Raw genomic sequence first — 23242 nt, 5'->3', positions numbered from 1 at the left:
CTTATCGGTATCATCTCCATCCGATAAGGTGACGTTTGTAAGATCATGCTTGATGTCAGACCGGTAGTCCTCGTTATCAAGCTGATGGAGGACCGCTAACTTTTCCCATAGCGCCTTAGCGGACGTGACTCCGCTAATCTCCATCCGCAAACCGTCAGAAAGACTGAGCTGAATAATACCCCTAGCTTTCATGTCCTTCTCCTTCCAGCTCTTCCAGGTCTTCAGATCCTCTAGGTAGAGCGATATCTCCGCCGAGGTTGGCGCTATCACTCCGTCCTTGACCTTAACGGGCATCGGCCGCTCCGGTTCGTCCGGTATGTCTTCCGTCAACACCGACAGCGCTCCAACGGATAAGAGGGTGTCTTGAACTGCATTACTCCACTTGTAATAGTTCTCTAACCCAACTAACTTAGGAATCTTTCCTAGAGTAGTAGTCTCCATGCTTGGATGTGTGATATTGGGATTCCGATAAAGGCGAAAAAGGGCGCGAGTTGTCCGGTAAGATCGGTAGGTCTTCTTGCACTCTGGATGAGCTAGATCAACAGAATAATATTCCTGAATGTAGTGTTAACTACCTGGGCTCATAACCTGTTGAGATGACTTGCATAACATAGACAAATGGGGCTAAGGTAGTACAATGATAGTATAGTCCGATATAAGCGTTAGCACCGTGTGGCGCGGCAAGTGCTCGTGAAAAACCGCTAGCGCGCGTATAGCGGACATTGTCCGCTATTTATGTCCGTTTCCAACATGAAACACATGTCTCAGATTCGTTCGAACCCCCGATCTTGATCGATCAAGGTTGATCAGCTCAGATCCGGTTGAATCATGCTATCCAGGTTGACGTATAGATGCTTATATCAACACGAAATCATCAAACATGCCTTTCAACACCCCATGCAGGACCTGCCAACAACAAGGCACCACCAGCAAAGCCAAAGGTACGTTAGTCGCATTCCAAGAGTCGCATTTTGGTGATTGATGGGTTATTCTTATATATAGGATGTAATCGACAGGATGAGAGAGGGGTACCTTGCGACAACTGTTTGAAGAGAGGATCACTATGCATCACCCGCCGTCAAGTCGCTGGCTCTTCCCTGTCGAAGATCGAAGAGGTGCGAACCTTTCCCGACTATCTCCTCTCGGAGGGAGTCAAGCGTAAGCTTATCTGGCGTATATCACGATAGGTCATCCTCCTACACTGTGACGACATGTACCGGCGGATCCCGGAAAACAGGATCCCGGAAAACATTATGGTTCTGAAGCTAGTGCAGTTAGCTGGCTGGTATTCGCACTCGCCACCTACATCCAGGGACCTGCAGGTACGTCGAGTTGATGACTAGCTAAACCTCGAACCCGAACCCCTAAACCGATCTGTTACGGCCGCAGCGTCTGGCCAGATGTGTTCTGCACTGTTGTCTGCAACAGCAGCCGCAACAGTGGATCAGCCAACCTTTGACCCTTGCGAAGAACTTGACCCTTGCGAAGAACGTCGAAGCCCATGGACCTGAGCTAGATTGGCTCATCGACGGCTTGCTTGGCAACAAAATTGATGAGGACGACGAAGAACCTGCCAGGAAGAAGGCTCGACTTCGTAAGCCAGCCATGCAAACCTTCTCGTCCCGCTTCTCCTGCTGACTCCAGGTTGGATCAGAATGATGAGCAACCAGACAAAAAACCAGACGAAGATGAGCGATCAGACGACGAAGATGTGAATGATGAGCGATTAGACGGAAGCTTTGCTTGTGTTTGTGTTTCAAGTTTACGGATGTTGTGTTTCCCAAGCCCCGCATGACCGGGTGCACCCTTATGTATATGTCTCTGGTCTAGTAGCGGACCCAAGCGAGTGTCTACTGTATTGTCGATCGATATAGTGCGTTGTCGATATGTGGTTTCGTATTGATCGTGACTTCAAGCGGTCCTTGACAACCTCTTGCCGCGTCCCGCGGACCGGCAGCGGCGACCCAGAGAGATCGATACAGATGATGGACACCATCACTAGCACTTTGTATGCAGAGTAGTCCATCTAGCATATGATCTTACGTCCTCACCTGCTCCTTACCTCCTTATCGTCTTAGGAGTCACAGCAGAAACCCTCGATCCAATCGATCCTCCCCGCAACGCAGACTCGATTCTCGTGGTGGGCAGCGTGTAATTTTGAAGACCATTCGAGTTTAGAATTTACAAACGTACATATTCAGCCCGCGTCTCAAGCCGGTGGTCCGATCCGCGTTTTATCCCGGTCGCGACGTCGCAATCTCAATTTTTAAGTTCCCAGGAGCCATCGTCGTCATCATTACTGTTCACTGATCACTGTTACGAGCGATATATGGACGGCGATGTCAACGACCTCTTCCTCATCATGTCGTCGTCGACTCCTTTGATCCCTCACCCCAGCCTACCACCGAGACCCGGAGTACAATCGCGTATCAACAGAGCCGTCCTAATGTCGACCTCGATGATGCGACCCGCCGCTTCGACCTCGATGATGCGACCCGCTGCTGCGACCTCACCGGATCTCATACTCTGCGCTCCCCCTTCCCCCGCGCCCCTCGAGAAAGACTACGTCTCGTCCGCTGATCCAGCGGAACGTATGGTCCCCCGGTGAAGGTCTCTTCGAAAGGCAAGGAGCCGGAGAAGATCGCCCCAGAAGAGCGGCTGAAAATTGTCTCGCTGACACAGGTGGAAAGGGTGGAAACTCTCGGCGATCTTTGAAACGATTCAAGGGGTGGGAGGATCTAGGCCGAGTGCAGATTGTGTGGGCCTCGATAGAATTGACCGGCAGTCAAGAGCACATAAAGAGTCTGGCAAGGTTGAAAGTGAGTCGACCAGATCCGGGTCGATTCGAAGAAAGCTGTGAGGCTGAAGTAGTATCTTGAAGGCTCGTCTTGTCGGCTTGTCGGAACCCCCACAACTCGACCTCGTTCGTCACATGATTTTGGCCCACTCGGACCCTTACAACTAGCAAGTTATCGGCTACGCGCTACAATTGGGGGTTGGCGCTGGTTGCTTACCGGTCGTTATGCCATCAGGTGCACGCACCATCAGGTACACACGCCATGGGGAGAGATACGATCGGGAGAGATACGATCGTCGAGAATATGGGAAGATTGTGAACGGCGGGACCCATACGGCAAACGATCTGGCTGAGGAATCGAAGCGGACGTTTTGGCTTGCGATGGCGATATGATACTATGCGATTTTCGACTCGGGATATTTGCAAGACTACGAACTTGACGAGCAAAGCCGGACATATACACGACTTGCTGACGGCCGGTATAAAAGTCACAAGCTCGGTAGAGACCACTTGTCGCCGAGATACTGGTTGCGACTTATCGCAGTGGATATTTGGGTGTGTAGTTGTGCTTGAACGTATATATCATGCTGCACAAGGTCGACTTTGCTGTCACAACATAGCTTCACGGCCACGGGAGGTTCGTGCCAGTGCTCGAGAGCTCACGTGGCCGAGATGGTCAACCGGGTCGAACGCTCAACGCTCGACGTCGGAAATGACGTTCTTTGCTGCTCGACGTCAACGACCGCGGCGCTTGGCATTGGGCGTCGATTTACTGACTGGCGACCGGACACAGACTCTCGAGGATGGCGCCGGATTTCATTCTCAGTATTAGGAGGTCTGTGGCGAATTGGCATGGGCGCCGGCGTCTGTAAGAAAGCTTCTGCACGGGCGCTGAATGGGGGGGGGGGGGGATCTGGGCGAAGTCGGGGCGTCGCATACGCCAAGTCGCGAGCTTTGAAACCTAGTACTCGGACATGTCGATCTATCTACTACAGTCAGACGTCCCATTTAAGTACATTCTCATGAGAGAATAAAACCAACGCTGTCCTATCTTCGGCATTGTCGGTAATGCCGTGAATCACTACGCCAGATCGAAACAAGACAAGATCGCCTGGCACATAAGCCAACTTGTATTGTAGATTGGGAGTGCCCACCACCAAATGACTTTCTTTGTGACTTCCAACATTGGTCATGAGCACATAGCCTTCTGGATCATCTCCTTGATCGATATGTGGTGTGACACGCAAGTTACGTACCAATGCCATACCTAGAAAGGGGCAAGGTGATTCGTGGAGATAGGTTGCCAAATCCGCATGCTTGCCTGCAAGGCGATCCATTCCTTGGCGATACCTCTGATATTCGTTGGGTGCGAGTGTACGAAAGAGATTTGAGACTAGCTGGAAGAAGGGTTCCAGCTTGCGCATGAATTGGCGAACATGTCGGTTGATGTACGAGCCTTTAATGCTGTCATTCGAAACGATAGGTCCCTTCCTGGTTTGGCGCTTTGCTATCCAGTAGGCGAAATGCAAGACGCCAGCGTCACAGCCATATTGTTGTCTAGCCTGAAGGGGCGGTGGGTGGGTGGGGCGGGTCAGAATATCTTTGTCAGACCCGTTCGATCACAATCTTTGTGGACTTGCCTCATTGAAATTGTGATGCCGGCCGCAGGAAGGCGCCGGGATATTCCTGCCGGCCCCAGTCCCTGCACCTCTGCCTTCACTCGCACAATTTTGACGATTTTTCCCTCCATGGTATTCGTCTGACTCGAGATCTTCCTCCGACTCGCAATCGTCTGACTCGCGATATTCGTCCGACTCGCAATCGTCTGACTCGCGATATTCGTCCGACTCGCGATCGTCCGACTCGCGATATTCGGACGACTCGCGATCGTCCGACTCGCGATATTCGTCTGAGTCGTTCGAGTCGTCGGGGGCTTCCTTCCGCTCCTCCCGCTCCTCCCGCTCCCTCTGCCATTCCTCTCGTTCCTTCTTCGGACGGCTATTCATCCAGCCATGACAGAGTGCATCGATCGTCTGTGTCAGCTCAGCCACCTCGCTAGGCGACAGGAGTCCACTGATCTTGAAACCTAATGGGACGGCATCACGTGTCTCCATCTTCACGGTGCCTGGGTCGATAAGTCGTGCGTCAGGTGTCGAGTTGCGGCGTGCGTTCCGGACATGACCAGCAGTTTGTATCAGGGTTACGCTTCTACGCTTGACAGGCTAGGACTTACCCTCATAGAGTGGCAGTTCCCGTGTCGACTGATCCCACCCGTCGACCATTTGATCCCAAACATCCCCCGCAGGCCTATCCTTGACCCGTTGATAGGCGGCTGCTCGCTTCGTTCTCGGTTCGTCCTGAAAGGCTGATCGCTTATCCCCTTGCAGGACTTCGTCCCACGTTTCAGGCAAGGTGATGGTGGTTGCATCTTGCTCTTGCGCAGCAAGTTTATCAGCCAGCGCTTTCAGACCTGCTGCAAAATGCGTTGAGTGAGCTTGCAGGAGTGGGATTGGGTTGCTTTTACTGACCGTTCGGATTTTGACGATGCAGGTGCTCCAACCGTCGTTTACTGATCTTGTTATGGGCGAAATCGGCGCATGCCGAAACGAATTCGTCTCGCCAAGCTTGTTCGATGTTCGCAGCGTCGGCTACGAAGTCCTCATCGACGAGGTTGGCTCCCCGGGTAACCACTGTGGCCGCCATAGCCTCGCTGTCTATCACCCACAGCAAAGGAGGAGGAGGATTTGGCGCTGCAGACGAAGCATCAGGCGGCCGGGCAAGAGGCGGTCAGCCTCAGAAACGATGGCCGAACCGGGAACGATCAGCAGACTTACCTGACGGCTCTGGCGTACCGAGCGAAATTTCCCTCGGAGATTCGCCGCCGTCGTTCCGCTGTGGTCCATCTTTCCCAGCGTGCTGCTCTGGACCACTTCCGTCTGTGTCGATCGGCTGAGTCGAGTCTCGTTCAGACGTCTCATCGTCTGCGTCGACCGACTCAAGAGAGACTCGCCCAGGCACCTCGCCGGGCGAATTCTGCACCACCTTTCTCCGCTTGATATGGCTCGCCGTATCGCCGCTGCCGTCGTCGTGATCGTTTCGGGTTCGAGGACGGTCGATCGTGCCCTTGGCGACCTTTTTAGAGACGCTGTTGCCAAATGAATCGCCGTCGCTGTCTTGATGATGACGTTTGGTCGAGGTTTGCGGGTCGCCATCGAGGGCCTTGGCGACGTCATTGAAGAGGCGCTCTGCAGGTGAATTCCAGCCCGGGTTTTTGGACTGAATCAATGATACCGCCTCCTGAAGGTTATAGGACCTGGCTATCTTTTTGATTGGCAAGAGGAATCGACGGCTAGGCGGCTAAGATCAGATTACAAACTCGTTAGTGCGTCGGTTACAGACAGTCGACCGGCCATTACGTACCTTGTTGAACTGGAAAGCTCTCCACCAATCAGACTGCCATCTTATACCGATGTACCGGTGTAGATTCTCTTGTCTGTTTGCCGCATAAAGGCGATCTTGCATTCGTCTTCGCATATCTGGCTCCAGGTCTTGGGGTTTGAGTATCGCCTCCTGCAATAGCCTCTCATAGATGTCTGCTGTCGTATGTTGGGCCTGTTCAACTTGATCTTCGGAGAAGGCCAGTAATTTGATAGCCGTAGTAGCAGGCTGCTTGGACAAGTATTGCATTGACGCATAGAAATCCCCCCTGCTGCATTTCTGCCATAGCTCCGGTACCGGCGTCGCCATGTTGCCGCCTGTTGAACGTGTTCGTCGACCTCTTTCTCTGAAAGTTGTCGCCGTAGCGGAAAGGTTGTGACCGTGACAGCAAGACCGAGGCTGTGACGGAAGATCGGTATCTGAAAGATTACAGCTTGCACTTCGACCGTTATCGAAGGCCTATCGACTCGAGGGCGAACGGTCCGAAGGGGTGCAGGCGAAGGTCGATCGGTCGGATCCGCGCGGGATGGCCCGGGGCGATACGCTGTCACGTGACCGTATGTACGTAAGCGGAGCTAGTCCCGTCGAGCCACTTTCCGATGGGCCGATGACGATTGTTTGTGACCCAAAGAAAATTGGGTCACAAAAAAACGTCATCGGCAATTCCAACGGGGGTGCGGGGACCGTGCGCGTCGCGCTATCCAAGAAGGCGCGCCTGCGCGACCGTACGTCCGTCTCCCTGCAGATGGGGTCGTCACGCCTAATTCACCTACGAGTACAGGAGTTGATCCTGGCCGCCTGTCGAAGGCGACTGTCAGTATTGCCAGTAAACAGAGATCTGCTCCCAGGCGAAATCCTGGGAGTTTTTGGTCCATTTCCGTTTCGCCGCGCAACTTTCCCAGACATCATGCCTCCAAAGAAGCCGCCCTTGCAGGCCGACCCAGCAGCGGTCGCGAAAGGGTTGAAAGATGGATACGACTGGTTCGAGGCCAACTTTGGGCAGGCCCTCGCCTCTCCCCAGGACCTGGACCTGCCAGCATCCACCACTGTTACCCATACTCCCATCTCGAAGACCATCGACGAGGACCAGGACGAGGACGCCGATCTGGTCTTCTTGACGGATCTGATCGAGGCTGACAGGCTGGACGCAGCAACGGGGGACTCTGAGGATATAGACGTGATCAGAGTCAAGGAGGGGGAATTCGAGGATGTGGACGTGATCGGAGTCAAGGACATTTCCACATTCGATTTCGAAGCCAAGATCAAGGCGTTGAACCACGACGCTGTGCAGTGGTTGGACCAGGCCGAGACGACTGAGGAGGGGCGTCAGATGGCGAAGAAGGCATATCCTACTGTGTGCAGACTCATGGCCAACCACCCGGCTTTTGATATCAATGAGGGTAAGCTGATATAAGGAGTCATTCTTCTGTTGTGCTACGTGCTGACCCATTGGATTCAGACGGCATGCTTGTCAAGACCACGGCATTCCACTCATCGTTCCCGGAAGCGCTCCTCCTCATTGACCACCGCCGAAGCTTGCAGGTGAGTCCCTGAGTCCCGAGCAAAGGGGTATAGCTTTGTAGGGCGTATGATTAGCGGGGCTGGGGCTGAAGAAACATCCAGTTATATGAGCATCTCCATGCAGTCGCTTTCTCGCTGAACCCCAAACTTGGACGAGCCTACAGCAACCTAGATCCCAACACGTACTTGACATCGACCACGTTGCTAGACTGCGGCATCGAAGCGGAGGAAGGACCAGGAATCTACACGTACTCGTGGGCCAAGGTTCCCAAGAATTACATTGGCAAATCCGTCCATCCTCGCAAGAGGCTAGATGAACATCGGAGGGGAGCAGCGTCGACCGGTGTCAATCGCTACGTTCGCTATGCCAAAGAGACCTGGCCTGTCGCTACGTGGAAAACCGCTGTCATCTTGGTGTTTCCTCCGGACTGCCCTCAGGGAATCCTCAGCGCTATGGAGACTTCGGTCATCGGTATGTTTGCGCTCGACTGTGTCCCCATTTTCTTTTCGAGCTAAACTTTCTGGTCCTTCAATACTGTAGCTGTTCACGGGTCCACTCTTCCACCATCGCCTGCTCAGCTCAACATCGTCGATAGACTTCGCCTGGTCCGCAGGTTCGTTCGAGCAGGGTTTTTGCTCACGTTCCCCATATACTGACTCCACTTGTCTCTCAGTCCCATGTCCGACGTTCAACTGGCTCAACTCTGTCAGCTCGTCGCCGAGAATCAAGCACCTCCCGTTCCATTGAGTGACAAGGAGACGTGGTACAAGTACGTTCGGACTTGGGCGTAGCAGCGAGAGTGTATCAGATCACTAACGAGGTCTTTCGTCTCATGATGAAACTGCTAGATCCTTTGAGAAGTTGAATGGGATCAACGTCAAACCCATCCACCTTCTGCGGTTGATGCGTATGCCAACAGATCTCGCTTTCGATCGGACTAACTGGAAGATCTCGGGGGGTTTATTGGAGGAGAAAGTCAGGTTCCACCGTATGCTGGTTAGCAAGGGACTTAGCAAAGCTATCTACCCGAGGCGTATCGCCCAGGGCATGCAGTACGAGCAGTACGAGCGGAAGGGCAAAACGAGTACAGATACCAACAAGTATCCGTTGGCTGGCGTCCGTCTGTTTGTTGGCGACCAACCCCCGCTGGATGTCAGCTGGGAAGACCAGCCGGAAGAGGAGGTCAGCTGGATGGACATTCGAGGGGAGGTTGAGAGCACCGCAGCTACGTTGTTTGAAAGGGTATATGGCTATCAACTATAGGATAGGGCCGATTATATACGCATCTGTGAGTGATATAAGAGTATACAGTAGTGTTTGAACGCCCTCTCGCCCTACTTTATCAAAGGTATCGCTGTAACGATCTGCATTCTCATTTGTTACTTAGTGTGTCCCTATGCGTTGCGGCTCACTCTGTATTGAGTGGCCTTCGGCGCGGGCATGACCGCTGATCTAGCTATCTACACATGTCGGAACGGAGAATAACTAACTAACAGCTAGGTCGAGAATCAATAGCGTAAGTACACGTCTCGTAGAGGATGGGAGAGGTGGGAGATCGCTGAGTCCGAGAAGTCGTCGATGTCGATGTCGTCGATGTCGATCCAGGTGGATTGTAGTAGACGACTGTCGAGTTCCCTCACCGAGTTCCCTCACCGAGTTCCCTCACTCGCGTTTCCAGGAACTACCCCATTCGACCCGTGCTGTGTGTTTCAGGCGTGGCATGCATGTCATGCGCCGTGCGCCAAAGGCCGCTCGCCTGCTCCCAAAACGTGTAGTCGCGGCCTCGGCCGAGGCGGTCGACGTTGCGGGAAGGCGAGCGAGCGGGTGACCTTATGCGCTGCGGCTCACTCTGTATTGTTATTCGTTGTGGCTGAGCACTCTACGGACCTCGATGATCATTTTCATGTTCTGCCACTGTTTGACAGGCGTACTCTAGTTTTTCAAGATCCTCAAGCCACTTGGCCGCGCTTTGGTTTACTGGGTCTGAGGCATCAGACTGCCGACCACTTGTACCATATTATCATACGACTCAATGTCCCGATACAGGATCGCTATACAGTGAAGAATCTTCATCCTCGCATCCCAGTCAATCCATCTATTCCCGTGACATTCATTTTGGCATCCGGTAGGGTTCAGGTCGAGGGCTGCGGCCAACGATCTCCACGAAGAAGATTGAGCTTCACAGTACCGCCATCATCGGCCCATTCGAATCACTCACAGTGCTATCGCGTGTGTCTAGTATCCCAGCGTTTGACCTATTGGCCCGTCTCCGGATGTCACGCACGCCTGGTTCGAAAGCCATGGTTAGCGGGAGCTTTCTTCTGCCACATGTCAGCCGCGACGAACAAGCGCTAACTTTTGCCCTGCTTGTGTTGCAACTGAGCGACCTCCTTGGAGTTGTATGTAGGGACTGGCGGAGGTTCCTTGGGATTGAAGTAGTCCTGTCCAAAGTTGTCCTTCGCAGCGTCTGGCTTTGCCGCCTTTGGGCGGGCAAGCAGGATGGGCAAATACAGCTCCGGCTTAGAGACGAGGTTGTCTGGGGCTCCGAATCGGTAGTCGTAACGCGAACTTGACATGTTAGCTATGTTGTGTATGCCGTGTACAGTGGGCGGTGAGTTCAAGTTACAATGGTTGCGACCGATCAATTGATTCATTAATTATTATATCAAGAAGCAAGAGGAAGGTCAGACGGGGCGCTTGAGACAATAAGCAGTAAAGGATCTGCGGTTCCGCGAGAGATCTCAGGCCAGCAAATTGCCTGGGCCGCTCAGCGAGCACGACGTTTGAATAATCTGATGAAGAATGTCAATCGAGTCTTCATGCGATTGACCAAAGGCTATCAAACACCCGCCAAATCTTCGACAATCGGCAAAATGCCACCAAAATCCAAGGCCAAGGTCATCGAAGATCTCAAGAAGCTCAGCGAACATTGCGAGGCCCACCGTAACAAAGCCGCTAATTGTAGCGAATTCTCAAGCACGGGCGAGCCTGACCTTCCTGAAGCGGTAGCACTGCTGTGCGTAATGAAGAGTAGTGGAACCGACTATGTACATGGCACCCGAAGACCGAATATCCACTACAAGTTCAACGAAGGGGATTACGATAACATGGAGGAGTTGAATACCGCTGCCAGATCACGGGTTATAGAACGTATCGAGGTGAGCACCGCTACCGCCCTTCGATGCACTCCTCAATCACCGTTTCGCGTGCCACCTCTCGATCACCACCCTTCAAACCTGACCTATATTCTTTCAGAACGTCTTTGGCCCCCACGGCTACAATATTCCCATGCCGGCAGTGCGTTACTGTATACACCATGGCCCCCACAACTCGATCCATCAACTAGCGAGGGCATGCATGATGCTGGAGATGACCCACGAGCCCTCGTCTGAAACGGCGTATGCAACCTGCAAGGACGACTTCTTGGATCCATCCCTCGATGACTCTGAAGCAGGAGAACAGAAGAAGCCGGCCAGTGCTACCGGGACGACTGTATTTTCTGAGGACCAGGTCAACACAGGATGTGCCACTTTGCGACGTATTTGCGGTGTGAGTCGAACTGAACTACTTCTGATTGAGTTTACCCCAGCTGATCTTCTTACGTAGTATTTTGGAATGTCGTCAATCCAGTTTGGAAGATACATCCTTGTTGGTAATCGGGATCAGTACAAGGACCATATCAAAGGAGCTTCGACATATGCTATTCTCTACGACATCGGATTATTGCCACGAGATGATGCCTCGGCAGCATGTTTGGCTCCGAACGCCCTGGTGAGTCCCTTGGATAATGTTGGCGGTAAGAAGTATATGCTGATGTTCCAATTTGCATTGAGGTAACTGCCGTTGCTACAAAATTTCTGCGAGACGAGGTTGTCCGCTTGGCATTTGATCTGGCCGCAGCCGATTTTCTAGGTCAATACAGAAGCTCAGTGAGGGATCCCATCGGTGAAGCTGACATGAGAGGTTGACTTTGCACGGCAGGAAATCCTACCCACTATCACGCGCTTCGAAATGCGATCATGGCAAGCAAAGGCTATGACAGTTGGGCGGACTTCATCACGGATGCAAGACGAGACCAGTACATCGTACAATCCCAGCAACAAGATATATGTGAGCGCCATCTTACTTGGCGGTGGCCAGAATGAAAACTGACACCTCCATCAGTTTCAAGGACATTCCGTGATCTTCCCGACATTCTGCACTCCTATGGAGAGTTCAACTCGGCAATGTCAAGATTCATCCAGAAGGCTTGTCGTCTGCCTCCACTCACCCTTCAATACTCAACCTTAGATATGGAGATCGTTGACAGATACTGGCTTGGCGGATAGTCAGTACCAATGTGATCGGTGATCGGTACACTGAAGAACCAAATCATTGACCGGTAGCTGGATACAACTCCCTCATTTAGCTCGGCAGCGCACGCTCTATGGCGGCTCAGCATTCTGACTGGCAAGCAGGAAATCAGAATGCAGCAATTTCTGGTCTATTATGCCAAGCGATGGACCTTTGGTGCAGATGGACGGCGAGTGATTGACAATCGGGTCCAGGCCAAGCAACAGGTGGGTATTTCTCCCTACCAAGGGTCTCTAGTATGTTATTGAAATCGGTACGCTCTAGGTCGAAATCCCGATGTAATGGAGGCGTTTCTACTGTATGGCCACACTTGTCTCACATGGCCACACCTGTCTCTCGACGTCGACGTTGGCCTGCGAAAATCAAACTGTCGAATATGTCGAGTACCCATATGATTGTCAGCGGAATTGCATCAGGTCGTTTCGTCCAAGGCGTGGTAGCATCTCCCATCCCTGTATGCGGTTTGCTTAACCTGTTCATTGTACCTGCTTTTCTGTTTCATGAATTTGAGGTGTAACGTCTTATCCGACGTTTATGTCGCCCGCCCGAATGGTAGGGGGGTTGGCGGAAGGCGAGTAGGTTTGTCGCGTTCGTAATCGTTAGAATGTTATGCTGAATGTTATCATTCATCGTTTGCTAGTATATCGGTTAGTACACCAGATTCTGATTAGCATTTCAATGTTCTGGTAAGCTGGGTTCGACTCCCAGGCGAACGTCTTCTTTTTTCGCCCGGCGCGTCTGGTGAGTCGCATCCCCGCGACTAGACGAGATCGTATTCACACAAACCAGCTTTTTATGCGCCGACTCCCATCGATCATACTCCGACTGAAATTTGACGCTCTAGTCGCACTGATCTGTTCCCGGAGCAGACCCGGGACCATCGCAAAACCGCACTTATGCATGCTTCGTTGACCTCGCCATTCAAGACGACCGTCACGCACGTCATATCGTATCTCCAAAGTTCCGTGTGATACCATCAGGGAGCATGTAGTATATATGTTCGCTATACAACCCCCCAAAAAACATCCCGGGGGACATCCCTCCCCAACGTCCTCGTCTCTCCCGGCGCAGATCATCCCAGGCGTCCAGGTTCAAAGGACCACGCATGCTCGTAAACACTCCATCTCGCAGCGCTTGCTTAGATGGTGGAAGGGAAGAGCATCTACAAAAGGTCAAATTTGTGGGTCAGCCTGGATGCCCATCCATCTCAGCATACGGCGACGAGCCTAGACCTACGATTCGGGCGCTGGCACCGAAAGAGTGGGCGGGCATGTTGGACGAGAACTTGGCCTTGACGACACCCGAGTTTCCGTGAGGCCTCGAGACACGTCCCCACATCACTCGGACCTTGGAACCGGCAATCTCCCTCTTGGCCTTGTAGACGTAAGCGACACGCTGTGAAGAACAGAGACAATTAGATCAGTTTCGTGTCGTCGGAAACATGCTGTTTTGACTGGCGAAAGCGGGCAAGGTTCGGCAGGGGGGTCTCGCGGATGGAAAGGGCGGCAGGTGTTGAATTGCGGGCTGGCTGGATTTGGCAGGTGTCGGCGTCGTCGGCACATGGTGATTATCAAGTCTAGGTGGTTCTTGCGAATCGATTTGGTTCTATCACGAGACCAGTGACTGGCGATGGTTGACAACAGAGTTCGACGAGGTTTCCGGTAGACTTCCGGCTCGTCTTCAACGCCAGAGTCGAGCGGCTTGGTTGTCATCGTGAAGAATTCGTATCTTTCGGTCCGCTGGTACTGGTATTCGCGGGACCGTCCCAACTGAGACTGCCCTTTCCGACCCGGGTTCTTCTTTCTTCATCTTGATGTCCCAATGCTTGATGTCGTCCAGCCAGATCCAATCCGCCGCCGTTCGTCCCTTTTCTGTTCCGCCCAGTGCCCAGTCCCCACGACATCCGCAAGACAACCCCTTTCGTCGAACCTTCCCCCGCCTCTCCCTCGCATAACTTCCAAACATCCTCGACGTCCGACACCCGACACCCACCTTTCCGAGGTAGAACTGAGCGGCCTCCTTGTTCTCAACGCCCTCGATCTGGACGAGAGTGGTGTTGGGTCGCGAGTTCCTCTTTGCTCGCTTGTGACCGAGAACACGAGCCTTGACGTAGAGACTATTTCAATGGAAAGACGTGCCCGGTTGTTCCAGTTGCGAGGTCCAAGATAGGTCGTTCGTGAATTGCAAGCAGAGAGTGCAAGGGAAAGAATAGACATGTATCCGTTCGTCAGCCCGTGCGTTCTTTCCTTCCACCATCCATCTGTCCAATTGCCCTTGACACTAACCGAGACTGTTCAAGCAAGATCAAAGGTCAGCTCCTCCCGTCTGCCCCCAGACACCAGCATCTCTCCCTACTCACAGAAGCCATTTTGTTTTTTGTCCGCTTGTCGAAGTTACTTGCCGGTATCGAAAGGTTCAAGGGTGAGGTCGTAATCGTCGAGGTCGAGGTCGTTCAGATCGATAGGCTGATCTCGACTGGCTGCTCGCTCGCAAACCCCAGCCCGGCCCAGGGCGAAGGCTGCCAACTCGCCCACAACCACTCAGCCCCACCCACGCTCACACACAACGAGCGAGCGGGTGAGAGCGACCCCCAAGGGTAGCACCCGCGCGCGCAAAGGGGGTCAGGGAAAGCGAATCGACTAGAAGCGCATTCTTTGCGACTCGCGCTTGTTCGATTCCACCAAGACTTCCCTCGCGCAGGGACTTGCCGAGGTCGATGGCTGCTTACCTAATCGACCAAGATCGGAGTTATCACCGAACCAGCTCTCGGCCTCGCCCGACCTCGGTCACACTCATCAAGACCCTCACCTCAACAACTCTCACCACCACTTCAACGCTGACCCGCTTCCCTTTTCCCCTCTCCCAGGCCTCGATGCGAGTAATCAGACTCGCTCTCTCTACGTCGACAAAACTTTTCTAGATGGAGCAGGAGAAACGGAGCGAGCGCCAGAACGATTTCGAGTTGGACCCAGAGTCTGGACGGGTCCTTGGAGCATCATCGGATCTTCCGATTCGATTGATAGGGGAATCCGTGTGGGACGGGTCTTTTCTTTCCTCCTTCGGGAGGTCAGGGGAGGGGACGATTGCTCCGAGATCAAGGGAGGTGTGTTCAGAGGGGGCAACCTCGATGGCTACATCTCCTTCTCTCGGGTCGTTCGCAGCTTGTACATTCAGGCGTAACTTATTTACAGACTCGTTTATATACACATTTCAATTCAACCTTGATGGCCGTCTCAACGGTTCGACATCACAACTTGCAGTCCGACGTGACCGCCCATTGTTGGCATGATTGTGAACATCACCGTCGTCCGTGCTAAATGATACAGTACCCATTCTATGCACATCGTCTATACGTTCCCGCCGACGCTCATACCATCCCGCCAAAGGCCAGCCTGACCAATGCGTTCCAATCCCAACCCTCCTTCCCGAATCCTCTCAACAACGCTTCCCTCTCTTCCCTCTCCCGTCTCGCCACGTCACTTTCCCTGCCGACTTGTACCGTCGAACAGTAAAACCTCTGCAGACCGAGCGCCAACAACTGCGCCTCGGCTTGCGTCAACGCGAGGTCTGTTGACGGTAATGGCGACGACACGGGGGATTTGGTGGACGACGGCGAGATCTCCCCTCGCATGAGTACGACCGGGTGAGCTTGTGGGGGCGCGGTCGGGTCGATGACCACCTCCGCTTTACCCTTGGCGTCCACGTTGGGTTCGGAAGGAGCAGGGTGTCCGAGGGGATTGTTGTGCAGGTCCGGGTAGTGGGTGAGTACCAACCATGGACGGGCCCACTCGCCCTTTTGCTTGTATTCCTCCAACGAGGTGAACATGACCGACGAAGCCGGTTGTCTCTCCACCTCGCGTGTCCTGCCGGTCGAATCCACATCCTCGTGGTTGACGGACGGCGTCGGGTGGAACGTCCATTGCAAGAAGAACATCTCCCAACTCGCCTCCCCTCCGCCGACCTTGCCGCCCTCTTGTTCTCTGGGCAGAGGGAGCAAGAAGACCGGATGTTGTTTGGCGAGCTCGACCATGCTCGCATACGTCCCTGGCGGGATCGAAGCCGAGAGGAAGGTGGGTGCGAGCGTTGGGTGGGCGGAGTGATAGGCTTGCCAGAGGGAAGAGATTTGAGAGGTGGTATGCGGGGACGAGTAGATCAGGGGGAGATTCAGGATCTGCGAGAGCGGCTGCGGGAACACGAGAGTGTCAGCACGACATGGAGAGCTACTGTGCATCAGCTAGGCTTGGAGACACTCACCTTGATCCCGGCTCGATCGTTGTTGACCTGAGCATCATCCTGCTTGGCAGCTGGTTTCCGTTTGGCAGGCGACGGACTCGAGGCGGATGGGGACGCGTTCGCTGCTGAATCCGCCTCGACACCTGAACCCGTTGTCGTTGCAGGCTTGACATCCTTCTTCATTTTGAGCGCGATCCTAGCTCTCAGATCATCGATCGATGAGACCTTTTCCCTGTGATGTCAAGACAGCGAGAGATTCGGTACATGATCAGCACAGGTAGTTGTACATCTCCCGCATTTGCCACTCTACCGAGACTCACTCCTTCATCCGCTTCTCGAGCTGAGCCTTGTACTTGTCCCTCGCCAATACTTTCTTCCTCTCAATCTCTTCCCGTGTCCCTATCAGCCTCGCTGGAATATCTTCTCCCTGAGGCGTAGACGAGGAAGCTGATGCCGCTGATCGATCGAGGTCGAGTCGGATCGGTGCGACGTGAAACCCTCGGCGGACACCCAAGGAAGGTCCGGCACGAGGCAGCGCCAGAGATCTCGAAAGGCGAGGAATGAGCATGCTTGCGGTATTCAGCGGGTAGATCTAGTAATGCAAAGATCAGCTATGTAACTGTCGATTCCACCATCCATGACGTTTCAGATCGTGAACTGACGAATTCGAGGTCGACCAACTCCTCGGGTTCAGAGGTGGAGGTCCGGAACGAAGGGTCACGTGAGTGCAGCTACCGGGAGTATTATTTAGCATCCGGCGATGGCGACATTTCTCCGGAAGCAAATGATGATGATGAATACCGAATTGCAGTAAACTGCTGGGCTGGATTGACATTCGATTGACATGTTCAAACAAATAACCAGCAACTGACATCACCTATCCTCCATTCCACACCACTCTTCTACCCTCTAGTACGCTCCATTCCAGTCCTTAGAGACGTCGAGCATGTCATCCCGATCGATCCTCCAACGAGCTCGAACAACGACCCGACACCTCGTATCATCCACCTCTTCCCGCAACATCTCTTGCTCATCGGTCCGTCTCGACGATTCGCCAATCCCCAGCCCATTTCAACCTAAACCTCACCTCCGACCAGAAGCTCTTCAAGGCGTCTTGCGTTATTCTACGTCGTCATCCTCGTCGTCTTTACCGACATCCTCCTCACACGCCTACTCTACCAAGTCCTCCCGACCCGCTGACCCACCTACTAAACCTAGCCCCGAGTCCCTCTTGGATACAAGCCGATCACACGAACACGACGATAGCAAACGCAAAGAACAGATCAAATATGATCAGGACCACGATGTGCGGTTGCACCACGAACACCTCGCTCCTGTCGCTCCCAAGCTACCGCCGAGACGTCGACCGAATTATCAAGCGGCCGGGTTCGGGTTGAGCGGGGATTACGGGCGGAAAGCTCAGCCTGGGCCGATAGCAGGAAGGCAGGGAGGGAAGAAAAGGACGACGGATAGAAGTGATAAGAAGGCGGTGGTATCGACCGAGGACAAGGAAGAGCCGGCTAGTCCAGATCTACCTGCCCAGCCGACGCCTCATACGTCCGCTTTCACTCGGCATGATCCGAATGTGCAAGTCTTGGGCACGGGGACGGGCGGGAATGTGCAGATGTCTTCCTCCGCAGGAGGAGTTGGAGGCGCGGGAGAGGTTCTAGGTGTACAAGGTAGTGAGGTGAGGAGGATGGACGAAGGTGAAAAGGACGCGGTGGATGGGAACGAGGCTGAAGCGTGTTACGTCGTAAGCCGAACCATGGCCTCTGTTTGACCCGCTTACTCGGCTTGCTCATTTCTTGTCGCTTGATACTATCACCCCAGCCTCCACCATCGACTCTGGCATACCATCATCCATCCCCTCTCCCGCTCATCTATTCTCCTCACCCCTTGCCAAACTATACCATCGCCTACGAAACGTGGGGCAACCTCAACGCCGATCGATCCAATGCCATCCTCCTTCATACAGGTCTCTCGGCGTCCTCTCATGTCGCTTCGGGCGGGAACGGGGTGAGCGAGGACGTCGCTTCGAGAAAGGGTTGGTGGGAGGATTTCGTTGGCAGTGGCAAGGCGATCGATACGGATAGGTTTTTCGTCATATGCACGAATACAATTGGAGGTTGTTTGTGAGTCGAACGACTGACGCTCTCGCAAGGCATCTTCGATCGATGATCGGCTGACACTGTCTGCTCTTCCCACACCGTGTCATTTCGCAGCGGCTCGACGGGTCCGTCCTCTCAATGGCCCCACGGCGAAGAAGGCGAACGCTGGGCTACCCGCTTCCCCACCCTCTCATTGTTCGACATGGTCCGTGCGCAACTTTCCTTATTGGACGGACTAGGGATCGACAAGCTGTACGCCAGTATAGGTAGCTCGATGGGAGGGATGCAGAGTCTGGCTTTGGCTTATCTGGAGCCGGAGCGGGTGGGCAGGGTGGCGAGTATCAGCGCTACGGGGAGGAGCGGGTTGGGTGGAGTCGGGATGAGGTTTGCCCAGAGGAGCGGTAGGTTGCTGAGCGCTATCAGTGCTACTTGAGATAGCGAGTCTAATCAAGATGATGACGATGTAGTATTGATGTCGGATCCCAACTGGAATCGAGGATTCTATTACGACGGTGTACCCCCTCACGCAGGGATGAAGCTCGCTCGACGTGAGTAGTCAACCTTCCGATTCGGCGCATCGAGTCTGCCCTGGAGCTGACACCATGCGACCGCTCGCCTCATAGAGATCGCTACGATTACGTACCGATCAGGCCCAGAGTGGGAACAACGTTTCGGAAGGAAGATGCTTAGCGAGACGGTAGACGAGCGGGGTGAAAAAGTCGTTGGTGTACCCAGCCTGAGTCCGGATTTCCTGATCGAGACTTATCTCGACCACCAGGTGAGTCGCGACCGGTCCCGTATTGTACCACGCCATGATCGCCGCGGGATGACACTGACCTCGAATTTACAACCGTGTTCGCAGGGCGAACGGTTCTGTCTGACGTACGACGCCAACTCGATGATCTACCTGTCCAAGGCGATGGACCTCTTTGACATGACCGACGACATGCTCGCCGCCCTCTCGGACAAGTTCAAGTCGGCCTACCCTGACGACCCAAACCCCTTCCCCCACCCTACCGACAACGTCAGCCCGGAACTCGGAGAAAACATTTCGTCTTCGAGCGTCATCGGACCCATCTCCAGCCAGACGGAAAAGCACAAGAAAAAGTACGCGGCGCCGTTCATCCCGACTTCGAAATCTCCGCATTTGGCCTCGCTCGCCAAGGGGTTAGCTCGACTCCAAAACATTCCCGCCCTCATTCTTGGTGTGCAGTCCGACGTGCTCTTCCCGGTCGAGCAGCAGCGAGAATTAGCAGATGCGCTCAAGCTCGCCGGGAACGAAAAGGTCAGCTATTACGAACTTGGAGGAGTGTGGGGGCATGATACCTTTTTGCTCGACGTTCAAGGGGTCGGAGGCGCCATCAGAGGGTTCTTGCATTGATAGTAAAGGAGGCACAGTCAGGGAAATACCGGTTGTAGTCAAGGACGAACAGGTTGTACCATCATGGGCAAATGTACCGGGCATCTGACAGGGATTTGGTCTCGTTTTGCAATCATCTCATAGACGAGTCTATAGCACTACAAAGAGACGAAAGGAATAGCTCGACCGGCGGCAAAGGAATGAAGATTAAGCGAGGGACAGAAGAGCAAAAGCGAAGGTGTCCAAGTATCGAAAAGGCGAAGGCATGGCGAAGTAAGAGGAGCAAGATCTATGCGTTGCGACTGCGGACCAGGGTGACATCCATGGCAGAGGCCAACGAGCTGACCGTGCTATTGGAGACCGAAGTCGTGGCGGAACCAGGGCGGGTACTCGACAATGCGGACAGGGATCGAATGGGAACGGGTTTCTGCAAACCCGAGCCAGTGCTGAGTTGCGGTAGTGGGGAATGGATGTCGGGAGATTGCTGGTATCCTCCGTGTTGTTCTTTACCCGAGGGCGGTTTTGAGTTGGCAAAGGGTGAAAAGCCGAGTGTCGAAGAAGGCTGGTAGTTGGTCTTGCCAGCCAGAGGCACGCGACTGCTCTGTTGAGACAGGAACGTCGAAGTGGCGGTAAAGTTGGACGAGGGGAAGCCGAGGCATGAGTCGGGACTTGCGATTTCTCGACTCCTCGATCTGGTAGCCTCCTCCATGATGCTCAATGGCGGCAATTCGTTAAGAGGGTACGGTGACGGACGAGCGCTACTGCCACCATCGAGCGAGAGCGCAGGGGTGAGGTCTCCCTCGGTCGAGGAACTGAGCCCGGACATCATGGAATGCGAACGAATGGCTTGCATATCGAGTCGGGGAGGACGTTCTGCCGATCCTCTGGCAAGGGGAGTCCTATTATTGGCCGGACCCATAGGAGTACGATCCACGTCGCTGTTCCGGATCGCGGTTTCAGGCGTCTCGGCCCGCCTACGCTCGTCCGCCTCGAACAGCGATCGCAAAGGGATCTCGGGCGAATCGTCCATCTCCATCTCAAAGGGACCGATCGAGCTGGATTTACTGACCGTGCGACGAGGCTTCCTTTCGCGCTTCTCTCTCTCAAGTCCGTCTATAAACCAGTACTCGTAACCGGGAGTGATACACCATTTCCGGATCCTAGCATTCGGATCGCCGTGCAGTCTTTGGACCCGAGTAAAAGCGGCGTTCGCGTTGATTTGGTGGCGAACTCCGTTGTAGAGTAGACGAGGATCCAATGTAAAATATGGGTACTTTGCGGCGATGGATTCGAACACCGAAGCCACATCGAGCTGATGAGGGCTCGGCGCTTCTATCAGAGCTTGCCCGATCAACATGCAATAGCTTCCCGTGGGCTTCTCGTAGATGGTGCCTGCCCGGGCGGCTTTGTCTTCCTTGTACTTCGCTACGATCGACTTGGACGCTAGAACGTCCCATACGTAGCCTGGGCAGTAAGACTTGATATCGGGTTCCTGCTTGACCTGCGTCGGGCGGCAAGACGGCAATTCCGCCGGTTCCTCTGTGACGGCTTCCGGTACAGGGTCGGGACCAGGTGCTTCGTGTGAGGTCATAAGATCGTCTGCCATGACATCGTGAGTAAAAGGCTGCTGGGTGTGGCCATCCTGGGGTAGAGAGCAGGTAGGACGGAAGCCTTCGCTACCGCTTGCTATACCGCTTGTCGGTTGATGGTCGGCAGGTGGCCAGCCTTGCGAGAGTGTGGTAGCTCTAGATCTGCGCGACCGGTGTTCCGTTTCGACTTTGGGTTGCACGTTCTGTGGATGGGTGGAACCCAGACGAGTCTCTCGAGCGGACACGGATCGCTGGTACCCGCTGATGGAAGGGCGTCTTCGACTGGGTCTTGGAATCGGCATTCCCGTCTGGTGTCCCATTCGTGGTACGGTGTAGTACGCCACGTATGTGAGGTCACCGACATGGTTGGGATCCAAATGGGGTACCGGCCCATACATGAAAGGCATAGCTGGCGAGGATGAGGACAGCGACATCTGTTGGAATTGGGGCAGGAAGGGACTCCAAGGGGTCTGACCCGCCAGAACGGGCGAGTAGGCCTCGCTCACGGCGGGAACCATGGCGTGTCGCGCAGGGGTACGTATATCGTATGGTACCCTTCTGCGTTGCTCGTGTCGATATGTCGAGGACTGTCGGCCGTTCCGAGAGCGCCTAGGGGGAGGCGCCGGGGCGTCGAAGTGATCCGAGCAGTCCGATTCGTCGCCCTCATCCGGCAACAAGGCAGGGGTGTCATCGCGAAGATACGACGAATCATCCCCGCTACTCCAGGAGTTCTGGTCGTGAGTGTAGCTGATGATGAAGACAGATTCATCATACGAGATCGTCAGAAAGTGCCTCTGAGCAAGAGCGATCAGGTCGGACGACTCACTGGTGTCCATCGAACTGATCATATCGGTCCTCAATACCTCTGCAGGTCGACTTCACCCGCGTTCGCTGATGATGAGCTGAAACGCGGGATGATTCCACGTGATCACGTGAAGATCGCGGAGCGACGGGACTCTCAGGCGAAGGGGACCTCGCTCGACTTCTTCGACCACCTTGTTCAGACTGATATATCACGACCCGTTGTCTATGACTACCAGCATCCGATTCTGGGCGGAAGTTCTCGTCAAAGGATGGCAGTGAACGGGCTGGGAAGCGGTTGTCCCGAAGAGGTGGGAGGGCGCGGGAAGAAGGAATTGCTTGAGCTCGCACAGAAGGCGCGTCCGGGGCATGACTTGGAAGGGGAGGCAGGGCTACCGTAGTAAACGGGAGCTTTGCGTTGTCCCGAAAAAGGTCTCGCCCGAGATGGTTGACGGAAGATGAGAAGTCCATTCTATTTGATCTATGTCTCGCGCGTGGGAGGGTATCAAAGTCTGATGTGATCCGTTTAATCTCTTACGATATGATTTCACCAAGAAAAGCAGAAAATCTCCGCCCGACCCGGTCGACCTATATATTCGTTGGCAGACTTGGAATGACCGACGTGTCCTCGCTGTCTGTCCTCACTGGATCGAAAACAGTGCCCCTACCCGACAGGTAAACAACCACACCATATGGCGAAAGGATCTGCGTTTGACAGCGATCTGCATATTCCATTGCAGATCAAACAGCAAAGGTCTGCAAATCCACCTCGCTGCATAGGGGTCGACCACTGCCTTTGCTGTTCCCACGCCTTGCACTGCACTCGATCACGCACACATGCATGCCGATGCCCCAAGATGTATGCCGGGAGCGGGTCGCCCTTCCCCTTTCCCTCCTCGTTCCCTGGCACCCGGGCAGCGTCGCGCGTGGAATGTGTAACCTCGGCTAGACATGAAACGCGCGCGTCGATCACACCGAGGAAAAGGGAGGAAAGAGGGAGGAAACAAGGTTTAGATCGGCATGATGATCTGCAAAGCAGTA

General features: G+C 54.1%; 6 protein-coding genes and 1 non-coding gene across 7 annotated transcripts; 3 read left to right on the top strand and 4 right to left on the bottom strand.

Annotated features, from left to right (window-relative positions):
• Positions 1 to 4416: 4416 nt before the first annotated feature.
• Positions 4417 to 6544, bottom strand: HD553DRAFT_341197 (uncharacterized protein; the record flags this gene model as incomplete). The annotated part of the gene is made up of 5 exons (XM_046182610.1): positions 4417 to 4922; positions 5031 to 5270; positions 5326 to 5547; positions 5632 to 6154; positions 6218 to 6544. 5 exons carry the CDS (start codon positions 6542 to 6544, stop codon positions 4417 to 4419), a joined length of 1818 nt encoding a protein of 605 aa, XP_046037391.1.
• A 598-nt stretch (positions 6545 to 7142) lies between these two features.
• Positions 7143 to 12358, top strand: HD553DRAFT_323348 (uncharacterized protein; the record flags this gene model as incomplete). Its single annotated transcript, XM_046181381.1, has 18 exons — positions 7143 to 7635; positions 7695 to 7777; positions 7859 to 8228; positions 8298 to 8370; positions 8431 to 8526; positions 8606 to 8939; positions 9021 to 9045; positions 9254 to 9273; positions 9471 to 9815; positions 9887 to 10060; positions 10363 to 10368; positions 10496 to 10915; positions 11013 to 11306; positions 11364 to 11528; positions 11591 to 11702; positions 11739 to 11867; positions 11922 to 12084; positions 12166 to 12358. 18 exons carry the CDS (start codon positions 7143 to 7145, stop codon positions 12356 to 12358), a joined length of 3495 nt encoding a protein of 1164 aa, XP_046037390.1.
• Positions 12359 to 12740: 382 nt separating this feature from the next.
• Positions 12741 to 12826, top strand: HD553DRAFT_t42. Its single transcript has one exon. It is a non-coding gene; the product is annotated as a tRNA-Gln (tRNA).
• Positions 12827 to 13000: 174 nt separating this feature from the next.
• Positions 13001 to 14705, bottom strand: HD553DRAFT_309497 (60S ribosomal protein L33-A-like protein). The gene is made up of 5 exons (XM_046179698.1): positions 14470 to 14705; positions 14396 to 14400; positions 14103 to 14226; positions 13347 to 13505; positions 13001 to 13272 (listed from the first exon to the last, which is right to left on the bottom strand). Exons 1-5 carry the CDS (start codon positions 14476 to 14478, stop codon positions 13249 to 13251), a joined length of 321 nt encoding a protein of 106 aa, XP_046037389.1. The 5' UTR covers positions 14479 to 14705; the 3' UTR covers positions 13001 to 13248.
• Positions 14706 to 15361: 656 nt separating this feature from the next.
• On the bottom strand, positions 15362 to 16958 carry HD553DRAFT_215406 (ATP11 protein-domain-containing protein). The gene is made up of 3 exons (XM_046177191.1): positions 16664 to 16958; positions 16365 to 16575; positions 15362 to 16293 (listed from the first exon to the last, which is right to left on the bottom strand). Exons 1-3 carry the CDS (start codon positions 16909 to 16911, stop codon positions 15478 to 15480), a joined length of 1275 nt encoding a protein of 424 aa, XP_046037388.1. The 5' UTR covers positions 16912 to 16958; the 3' UTR covers positions 15362 to 15477.
• Positions 16959 to 17152: 194 nt separating this feature from the next.
• HD553DRAFT_349382 (Alpha/Beta hydrolase protein) lies at positions 17153 to 19941 on the top strand. The gene is made up of 6 exons (XM_046183459.1): positions 17153 to 18096; positions 18174 to 18475; positions 18566 to 18852; positions 18919 to 18999; positions 19075 to 19229; positions 19314 to 19941. The coding sequence occupies exons 1-6, from the start codon at positions 17290 to 17292 to the stop codon at positions 19830 to 19832; spliced, it is 2151 nt and encodes a 716-aa protein (XP_046037387.1). The 5' UTR covers positions 17153 to 17289; the 3' UTR covers positions 19833 to 19941.
• HD553DRAFT_349381 (uncharacterized protein) lies at positions 19910 to 22248 on the bottom strand (the record flags this gene model as incomplete). Its single annotated transcript, XM_046183458.1, has 1 exon — positions 19910 to 22248. One exon carries the CDS (start codon positions 22246 to 22248, stop codon positions 20101 to 20103), a length of 2148 nt encoding a protein of 715 aa, XP_046037386.1. The 3' UTR covers positions 19910 to 20100.
• Between the last annotated feature and the right edge of the window lie 994 nt (positions 22249 to 23242).

This window comes from Filobasidium floriforme (genome assembly GCF_021052385.1).
Source record: "Filobasidium floriforme strain CBS 6241 chromosome Unknown HD553scaffold_8, whole genome shotgun sequence".
NCBI lineage: Eukaryota > Fungi > Basidiomycota > Tremellomycetes > Filobasidiales > Filobasidiaceae > Filobasidium > Filobasidium floriforme.
The sequence above is the reverse complement of the archived record's forward strand: the minus strand, read 5'-3'. Positions and strand labels throughout refer to the sequence as shown.